At 29.3% G+C, this 11,317-nt stretch overlaps 1 protein-coding gene across 1 annotated transcript; it reads left to right on the forward strand.

Moving 5' to 3' along the window:
• The first annotated feature begins 2,287 nt into the window (after positions 1-2,287).
• On the forward strand, positions 2,288-10,721 carry LOC110697896 (serine/threonine-protein phosphatase 6 regulatory ankyrin repeat subunit B-like). Its single transcript, XM_021875299.1, has 6 exons — positions 2,288-2,798; positions 6,452-6,566; positions 6,659-6,953; positions 8,961-9,582; positions 9,984-10,453; positions 10,620-10,721. The coding sequence occupies exons 1-6, from the start codon at positions 2,288-2,290 to the stop codon at positions 10,719-10,721; spliced, it is 2,115 nt and encodes a 704-aa protein (XP_021730991.1).
• The last annotated feature ends 596 nt before the right edge of the window (positions 10,722-11,317 follow it).

The raw sequence follows: 11,317 nt of genomic DNA on the forward strand, positions 1-11,317 counted from the left end.
GATGAAGTATTATTTATACTTTATTTTATGTATTAAAAAGTGTTTCTAAAAATATTTATGTGCTATGAAGTAGATCTGCACTGGAATTGTACCACGTCCTCATTAGCAATGCAACCATTATTCCATGTCATCTGTATATAATAATAAATATATCTTTTAGTAAACACAATAAAAAAAAACAATTAAATATAATTATAAAGCCTTAAAAATGAATAAACTGGAATAGGCTCAACAATTTTACGACAATGGAGAACTATTCTCTTTCAATCCTCTTTTTTACTAACATTATATTATAAAGTAGCAACATGTGCAGCACTCGGGCCATACACTAGCTATGATGTAATAGTTTGTCAAAAATGGAGATGTAACACATTAAAACAATTAATGGAGTAAAAAAAAAAAAAAAAACCCTGCCCGCATAGAGAACCTATTTATTTATTACCTATTGTAGATTACATAGCCCTAATGGCTACATAAAAGAAGCTAAAAATGAAAAAAACAAAAGAAAACATAACGTTAATTACATTGATTTGCGCGTGATTTTGTCATGTATTCCTCAATTAATACTTCCTCTGTTCTTCTTTACTTGACCTGCTTTGACTTTTACACTATTCATCACCCCTTCTTTGACCGTCTTTTGTGAATAATATGTGAAGAAAAACATATTCATGTAGGATCTTTTTGAATTCGTCTGAATAAGAACTATTATAATATATAACTTTTATAATTTTTACTTATGAAAAATGATGGTTATTATACATTAAAGTTTTGCACAGGCAAGCGTGATAAAAGAAATAAGTCAAATAAAAAAAAACAGAGAATTTACCAAACTAGAATAGATATTAAATAATGACTATGTATAACATTACCCTTCATTTATTCTTAATTAATTTTTTTCCTTCCTTGCTTTTTGCTACACATTGATGCCAACCCTACATTCTTGGAGAGTTGGAGTTAACTAAGTTAAGCCTTAGTTAAGTTTTGTCTTTATTTTTTAAAGTCTCTAGTAGCATGATATGGCCAACATACCATTCTTTAATCTTTTTTAATATTCGAGCCGCAAAATCAACTATAGAATATAGCTACCCATTCTTTAATCTTTTTTAATATTCGTAGCCGCAAAATCAACTATAGAATATAGCTACACAATGCTCACATTTCTTGATTTTTGAACTTGTTTTTTATTCTTCTGTTTATTGCATCTTGTGTATCATAAAAGGCATAAAACATTATTTTCACCACTTTAGTTTAAAGAAGTTAAAGCAATAGAAGCTTATTCATTAAAAAAGAAATTAAAGGTGATGAACAAAGCTAAATAACAAGTAGTAATAGTTATATATATATATACATACATATATATATATAAACAGGGAGTATTATTTTTGTTAATTACACTACAATTTATTGATTTAACAAGCAAAAGCCTAGTGGAAAGATTGGACTATTTCCCCCTATTCTAAAAGTGTATAACTCGCAAATTTGGCCGGATTGACCTGTAAAAGGTTCGGCTCCATTAAGGTCTAGGACTCCAGGGCAATTCATCTTCCTTACCTAAAAAAAAAAACTACCTTCGATTCTTATCATTTGCAGTAATTATTATTATTATTATTATTATTATTATTATTATTATTTTATTTTTTTTTATTTTATTTTTTTTGACATTGAAATGGTTTTTTATGTTTTACAAATAATACCCCTTTATTGCAAATAATAAAAATTAGAGAATTCTTTAGTTTTTTTTTTCCCCTTACAAACGTTAAGAATTTCGTTTCGCTATCTATAGATGCAAACTTACATTCTTAGAGTTAACAAAGTTAAACCTCATTTAAGTCTTGGCTTTTTAATTTTGTAAAGGATCTAGCATGGCCTGCCATTGCATCCTTTTAACTCTTTTACTATTCGTTGCTGCAAAAACAATTATAGAATAAAGTATTAATAAAATATGATTTCATGATTTTGAACTAGTTTTATTCTTGTCTATTGCATCTAATGTGTCGTAAAGGACATAAAAGATTATTTCTTCCACTTTAGTTAAAGAAATTAAAGCCAACATTCAGAACACATAACCAAAAATAGAAGCTTATTCATTAAAAAAGTATAAAAGGTTATGAACAAAGCTATGTAACAAGTAGTAATAGATACGAAATTACTTATTATATATTGTGTACATGAAACCATGCATGAGTTACAATAAACAAGCATAGACATTAAAAATTAAAAAAAATTAAAAAAAATTAAAAAAAAAATTAAAAAAAAAAAAAACAAAAAAACAAAAGACAATTAAATAATGGAAATAGAGCTTTACAATGCTGCACTATCAGGTGATGTAAGCTTTCTAAAAGATGCACGAAACAAAGAAATAGAGAGTGGTAGTGAGGAATATTTTCTTAAGCAAACTGATCACAAAAATAACATCCTTCACTTAGGAATTCAATATCAGCAATTCGGGTTCGTAGAAGAAGTTGTTTTAAAGGGCTTAGTATCTAAACAAGCCATTGATAAGCTGATGAATCAGAAGAACGAAGACGGAAACACCCCTGTCCATGTCGCCGCTGAGGTGGGCGACATGGACATTTTTAAGCTACTCCATAACTATGTGTACGAGGAGACAGTCGAAGAGGAGGGTAGCGCGTTCATAACGAAGAATGGAGAGGGCAACATACCATTACATGTTGCACTTATCCATGGTAACGTTGAGGTTGCTAAATTGTTGGTAGAAAACCATCCTAAAATGGTTAATGTTATCAACAATTATAAAGAGACTCTCCTTCATCTTGCAACCATGCACCAACCTATTGGTAAGTATGAATTCTACCATATTTTATGTTAATATATAGAGGTATTAATATATAAAAAAAACATATTAACTTATCGAGCTCTTATTAGATTCCTTACATTTTTTTATTTTTTTTTTTAATTTTCATAGTATTGAATTTTATATTTTTAATTTCCTTATAATTACTATCTTCAACCCCAAAAATAAATGTATAAGTTGATTTTTAGTAACATTCACACAACTCACTTTGATCATTTTTTACTAATATGTAATAATAATTATCAAATATTAATATAAAAATTGTTTTAAATTCGACTTATTGTATATTTTAACCTAACAACTTTTCATTTCAAGATTCATATCTAAAAATAATTAGAGATAAAAAATTGTCAAACTTGTACATTTAAAAGGCGTCAGTGAAACTTTTCATAATAACAATCAATTACTTAAATTTGGAGTCTGAAAAACTAAATAAATTACATTATTTAATTCATGTATATCAGTGTAATCAATCTTGTAATACAAAAGTATATATTTTTCAATTATTCATTATTTCATACATACAAATAAAGCAGTGGCGGACCCAGGAATTTCCGACTGGTGAGTCACAATCGATAATCAAATATGTAAAAAAAATTTCACAATGACATGTAAGGAGACATTTACTTCCTAAACTTGAAAATAAACAACACGATTGGAGACCAAATTAACTACAGCGGATGTAGCCTAAATACATATCAGTCCGCAACATGTTTTACAGGATGATCAATAATTTTGAAGCAATGCCTCAAGGCGTAAAAGCAATCCTTTTTTGGCACTTCAATATGATTCAAGCATATGATCAGGAATAAACACGAATAACAATTGATTCACAATACAAGTATACAATATTCCCAGTATGAAATAGACTCAAGAATTACAGAAATTACCCAAATTAAAACCAAAATTACAGAGACTCACCCATATCCAGGCAAATCAACAATATACCAACTCTTGTTGATCACAATAAGCTGAGTCTTCCCTGCATATAAATTCAACAACCTAATCAAACACAAAGTTAACAAAACAAATGAAATCACAAGTATAAATCATATGCAAATAACCCCAACAGCGAATTACCCCTATTCATAATTGGTTGGACAGTTCATATTCAACTAAATCAAGCAATATTAAACTAAATCAAGCAATATTCCCCAGAAAAATTATTTACAAAGATCATCCAAATAGAAAATTGACAAGATTACAATACTAACTAATAATTAACAAGCTTAAAATTGACAGGACTAAAATCAACAAACTAATATCTCCACTAGTCTATACAGAACTTCCAGCCGAATATGCGACTAGCACCACTAAGCACTAACCAGTCCACACTGTAATCTAATTATAAATTTATAATCCTCCTTACACTAATAGTCTAATTGTTGTCTTATACAATGTCCGGCTTCACAATTTCACATAATGACATAAACAGATAAACTAATAAGTTGAATTTAACAGTCAAAACACAATTTACACAAATAATGCAAATTCAATGAACATTCACCGTATATACTAATTTTAAGAGACAAGTAATGCAAATTTGATCAAAAATTCACAAAAAAAAAAAGAATCAATTGATGATTACCTACCTTGCTAGGCAGAGGCGGCAGGCGCTGAATGATTGAGGCGAGCAGCGGAGCAGCACTGCAGCAGGGCCACGCCCAACACTCGGCAAGACAGCAAGTCAGCGACTAGGCACTGGAGCAGGCGACTAGGCGAGCATGCGAGCAGCAGCCAGCAGTAGTGGCGGACCTGGAGGCGTGAGCAAACTAGCGAAGAGCAGTAGATTATGAACAATTAGTCAATTAGGGATTAAGTTGATAACTAACATTTCACAAATTCACAATTAGGGATTTAGGGTTCAAACATTTCACAAATTCACAATTCAGATAATGCAAAATTCTCTGAAATTGAGTTGATTATTGAACAATTAGGGATTTAGGGTTCAAATTTAGTATTACTAAATCATAATTCATAACTACAACTAACAAGTAATATCAACAATTAATTAAATAAATAAATAAAAAGCCGAAAGATGAGTAGATGACTAACCTGAAATTATGCGAAGAGGAAGATGAAGCGAACTAGCAAAGAGGAACTGAGGTCTGAGGAAGAGGCGAAGAGGAAGATGCGAACTTGCGAAGAGGAAGAGGCGAACTGGCGAAGTGGGCTAGGGCTAACTCAGAAGTTACAATTTTTTTTTTTGGGCCCTGGTGAGTCACTTGACTCACCAGGCACAAGCCCAGGTCCGCCAATGAAATAAAGTATAATCAAGATTATGTCACTGTAGTTAATAAATGAGAGAAAGAGTGAGACGCAATTTAATAGTGGTTTATATTGCGAAATAATAATAATTATAATAATAATAATAATAATAATAAATAAATAAATAAATAAATAAATAAATAAATAAACAAATAAATAGATAGATAGATAAACATATAAATAAATAACACTGAAACCACAATCATTATCTGATCTACCATTTTTAGTTGGGGTATAAAGCCCTAGTATTGACTATTTTCATATAATAACATTTTATCTTTTAACATTACTTCTTTCTCATTGTATATATGTCACATAATTGTAATAAATAGTTAAAATATAATTTAAAATTTTTAAGATTATTGCACACATCTAGATAAGCGAAAATATGTTCATGTCACTTACGTGACATCTTAAGACATTGATAATTAACTATAATGATTTGGAAAATTTGTCAAATGCAACCATTTAAAATACTCACTTAATCAATTAAAACTTTTTAAAATAAAAAGTAAATTGTCGCCCAAAAGTTTTAATAGCTTGTTAATTGACACTCATTTTCATTTTCCGGTCATAATTTCAAGAGAATGATCAATTGATCATGCATTTTGTCACTGCTCACGACTTTTGTTGAGTGGAGCAAAACTCCTTGCAACTAGGCAATTAAAATTCATAGAGTTTTACTGCCGAAAAACAAAAATTAGGAAATTAAAGAGGAAATTAGGTATTTCATTAGTTGATTTGCTTCCAAAAATGCTGAATTTTTAATTTAGGGAAGATTCAAACCAATATTGTCAAAGTTTTTATTGATATAACACTTTTGGGCGAACGAAAACTGTGTGTTAGTTCTTAAGCTTCTAACATTGTAAGAATTTAAAACGCCATTAATAAAATAAAGATTGGTTTAACTTTAGCACCTGAATTAACAACTCAAGAAACAGAGGTAAGGGAGTGTAAAAAGACAAAATTTTCATTGCCAAGAAAATATAAATTAGTTACTATTTAATACCATTAATAAAGTAATATAAATTAGTTACATGGAAAAAATATGTCAATTATGAAATATATGATCATTAAATTCAAAAAAAAAAAAATATGATCATTAAAACATTATGGTAGTCATATTTCAAACGACTACTGTAAAATTTTCAACCACAAAAGCATAAAGTATGAAGAAGAACATCATACAACAATTGTTTCAAATCAAACAACCATGTAGTAGCACTTTGTAAATCAGTGAGTGAATGTAGTAGCACTTTGTAATTCAACGAGTGAATTAATTGAAGCCTATTTGATGTATTTTCATAAAATTTATAGACAATTTTTTAGAATATTATGAAGGAAATCTTTTTAGCCTCTGATTTGTAGAATTAGTTGATATCTCGATAATTTATAACAAATCAATAGATGTACCAATCGAGAAGAGAAAAGTTGCAAATACCCCATATCTTGACATGATAAAGCTTCTATTAGAGAAAGATAGGTATATTGCATGTTGGCGTGATGCAAAAGGAGCAACTCCATTACATAGGGCAGCATCAATTACATCAGCCTATATAATCTACTCATTATTAGATTAATACTTGATCATTGCCCACATTCTGCGGAGTTGCGTGATGGTTCAAGCAAGACCATCTTACACCTTTTGAAAACGATACCGAGCTACAAAGAAGGCAAAGACTTGCTTGATGTTAAAGAAATATTTGGTCTTAGGAATCATCAAGACAAAGAAGGAAACACACCATTACATATGGCTGCAAAGAATTTGAACTTTTACATGGTGCGAGTTCTATTGGATTCCTCGGCCAAACAAAGCATTCGAAACAAAGATGGAATCTCCGCTGCATCTTTAATTCAAGAACAGTTTGAGGTAAGATCAGAGCCGTCTATCATTACCAATAATTCTTGTATTATTATTTTACAGCAATTTACATGAATTTGGATACACGTAGTTCTTTTAGTTATGCCCTTGTAGCCTAGCTAGTAGCCCCATAACATACCTTCCCTAAAGAGTAAAGGGACCGACTGGATCAAACTATAACTAAGCAAAGTTTGACCTAGTGGCAAGGATCGAGCTTTTGGGGGTCGGCCCCACTAGGTGCAATTTAAGGCAGAGATTTCTCTGACCCTTCCCCAATTATCTGAAAATTAAACCGTAGTCATTTGACTACCATAATTTTTAAATTGGAAGACTGTGATTTAATAATTTTTGAATTATCTTTAAATGCTAAATTAATTATAATTCCTTTAGGAATTCACTAGTTTAGCACCCGTGCCATGCACGATAGGTCCATGACAATAACTTATTAACTTTTATATGTATAGCAAACAAATTTTGATATATGTATGTATCAAAAATCAAACATAAAAAATAAACTTTGATACCTAATCTAATTTGAGAAATAACACAACATTTAATACATAAAATCAATTAAATTATAGATTAAAAAGATAAGTAAAATATATATATTTTTTTTTAAAAAAATATTGCTTACTATTAGAGGTTATTTCACATTTTGCTTTTACAATTTTTTTATGAAGTTTCTAATTTTTTTTTAAAGCCTCAATATTAGAAAAAGACTATGAGATTAGTTCCACTTGGAGAGTCACAATCGTGTACAACCACTATGGAAAGTCTAAAGCTAGATTTCTTCTAAGTAAGACTACGTTTAATTTAGTTCATCTTATTTTTACAAATTTACTTATTTCAGACCTAATTAGAAAAAAATAAGTTTAAATAAAAAAATAATAAGTTCGGATCACACTTCATAGTTAACCTAATAATATTGGTGTGTTTCTGGCTATATATATATATATATATATATATATATATATATATATATATATATATATATATATATATATATATATATATATTATATATATATATATATATATATATATATATATATATATATATATATCTTTAACTTCACAATGAAAAAATTATGAAAATTGTAATAACACTATTTTGCGTTGTATTCGATTATTCTTAGCAATTTAAAACATCGAATGTTTACTACTTCCTTTGTTCTTTTTTACTTGACCTGTTTCTTTAATCACGCTTGCCAATGCAAAACTTTAACGATCTACGACTTTAATTCTTCTTAAGTAAAAATTATAAAAGTTTTATACTATGATAGTACTTATTAGGACGAATTTAAAAAGACCCCACATGAATATGTTTTTCCTTACTTATTATTCACAGAAGACGGTCAAAGGAGAGGTGGTGAATAGTGTAAAAGTCAAAGCAGGTCAAGTTAAAAAGAACGGATGAAGTATCTCCTAAAAATATTTAAACTTATACCGCGTATAAGTTATATTTATAGGGTAATTTTGCAATATCCACAAAATTTTTGTAACCAATTCAATGTTCAAATCACAACTTCTTTTTTTTTTAATAAATGATAAAGTTGTTTTTTAATTTATAATGAAACTTATTCAGTATTCATTCGTTTTTTAATTTATAATGAAACTTATTCAATATTCATTCCAAAAAAAAAAAAAAAAAAAAAAAAAAGAAATTGCTTAATATTATTTCCATAGTTTGGTAAATTAAATTGTCCAAATCATATCATGATTTATACTCTAAATACAATGTGAATCTTGTGTAATAATATTTATATAGTAATTGACATTAGTATACATAGTATTGATATTAAAATTTATATTTTTTTATAAAAAAAAAAAAAAAAAAAAAAAAGAGTAAATTTGGAGTGAAAAAACAGCAAGTGACATAGGCCATTTCCGATTTCTATTTTAATATTAAGTTATTAATTTTAAATTATTGAAAATTGATTACTCTAATTTCAAATTTTAATAAAAATTAATTTACGAATTATTAATAATGTGCGTTAGTTTATGAAATGTTATGCAGCAAACCTTGGAGAAAAATCAAATGACGTTGGAAGTTTGTGAAGCAATAGACAGGGCAAACATGAGTTTTTTAAGGGAAAAACTGCATAATTTTGGAAATAATTATCTTTTCTCAAGAGATTCTAAGAGGAGGAATGTCCTTCATAAATTAATGCAAATAAGCAACGGAACTCCTGTCATACCAAATGATTTTGTTGATTTCATTGAAGAAGTTCTCGAAAGCTTTCCCACGTTTATAGGTCAAGTAGACATTAACGGGGACACTCCGCTACATATCCTAATGCGAAATTCTCCGAACACCTTGATTCGTTATGTCTCAGTGTGGAGTGATTATTGCGTGTTATCATTGTCAGAATTGAAGTTTGTGTTGAGATTATTAGAGCTTTGTTACACATATTTTGAAAGATATAAAGAAGAGGCTAGATCGAAAGGAGCTCATTATGATCGGCCGTGGTTGGTGCAAAACTCGAAAGGCAATACACCCCTTCACGAAGCGCTACTAATCAAAAATCAAGATCCTGAGGTGGTGGTGAAATTGCTAGAGTTCGATATCAATATTGTTGCTAGGTTAACAAACAACCTTAATGAGACACCTCTTCATCTCGCAGCTGAAATATTCAACTGTAAGTCACCAACTTATAAAAAAAGTTTTGGCCCAAATTTAATTTTAGCTTATTGATCTTCACTGATCAATGTACGTAAAGAGTTATTTTCCCTTACTTGAATTTGTGTTAACCGAAACTCAATTTCTGCACATTTTATTCCTTGTCACACACATTATAACCTAAAGAAATTAATTATGCCATTATTGCACACATGCATATTGCATGTAAGATTATGATAGTTAATTCTTTTTTTTTTCTTTTTACTATCTTGTATTACTATATACTACCTCCGTTTAAATTAAATAGTTATCACGTAAAATTATGATAGTTAATTAATTAATTTGTAAATTAAACATTTGCATGTTTGAATTGAATTATTACCATCTTCCTTTGATAATAGTTATTTTTGGTTATGTTAGACTCGGGTGAAGATGTGGATAGTGTAATCATAGATGATTTGGCGAAGGCATATGAGGATGCGGCCTATACACATGACAAAAATGGTCTAACACCTCTTTTAAGGGCGGCTCAAAGTGGTAATGTGATCACAATCTCAAGATTGCTCATGTACTTTTCAGATTCAGTAATGACATCTGATGAAAAACACGGCCAGACAATGTTGCACCTATTAATACAACATCAACCATATTGTATTAAGTACCTTTATAAAGCACATGGAAATTCAAAATTTGAAAAACAGATCTTTTTTCAAAACTACGAGGGAGACACGCCATTGCATCTAGCTATTAAAGGTGGACGCTTCTTCCATGCAAAACATTTTCTTCAAGGTATGGAGACTGGAACGATTTCGAAACTTCTTGAAAGTAAGAATAATGCTGGTGTAACTCCTAGTGATTTATTAGGATCCTCACAAAAGATTCCGGTACAGGTATGTTCATTCTTATTATATTACTGCAATAACTATGTTAAACCCTTTTTTTTTTTTTTTTTTTTTAATATGTTTACAATATCTATCCTATATACTACGGAAAGTAACATGTAAAAGTGTGTATAATATGGAAAGAGTATATTAAGTCTGTTGAAATCCATTATAGTCTTACTTTAAAGAAAGAGGAGAGATAGTACCACTTTATATGGCGGATGAGTTACTTCTACTACCAGCAATTTGTTTTAGTATATATTTGGAACTTGCTTAGGCTTTGTTTATAGAAAATCTAACAACTTCTCTTACAAATAGAGTCAAAAATTTAGATTGAATAAGAGAGGGAGTTGATTACTTTTACTTTGTATATGAATTGAAATTCACCCTCCATTTTCTTTTGAATTACCATTATTACTGTAAGCTCTTCTTTTCGGATATGTGAGTGGGGGTAAGAAAAAATTTGATACAGTAAAATAAGAGAAGTATTATAGAAAGGTGCCTAAATGTATTAAAAAATTTAGATAAAAGAATTACTTTCAATTCGTCATAAAATCATCAACAACAAAAACGCCCAGCATCGACATATAGTAGGATGAGAACCTACTTATCATCTATATTCGATATAGATTCAAAGATTTTTGAGAAATTCTCATTAGATTCATCATAGGAAACATGGGGTAATTCATAGGAATTCATGCAAAACTTTGTGAGTTTTGATACGATGAATGAATCAGAAATATGAAAATCCCAAAGAGTATAATAACTCTTGCCCCCATGATAGTTATAACAATATTCATCATTGTAATGATTCCCATCCATGATGAAGTGACAATTATAAACAAGAGACAAAATAAATTAATAAAAAAGAAA

This window comes from Chenopodium quinoa, unplaced genomic scaffold (genome assembly GCF_001683475.1).
Source record: "Chenopodium quinoa cultivar QQ74 unplaced genomic scaffold, ASM168347v1, whole genome shotgun sequence".
Classification (NCBI taxonomy): domain Eukaryota; kingdom Viridiplantae; phylum Streptophyta; class Magnoliopsida; order Caryophyllales; family Amaranthaceae; genus Chenopodium; species Chenopodium quinoa.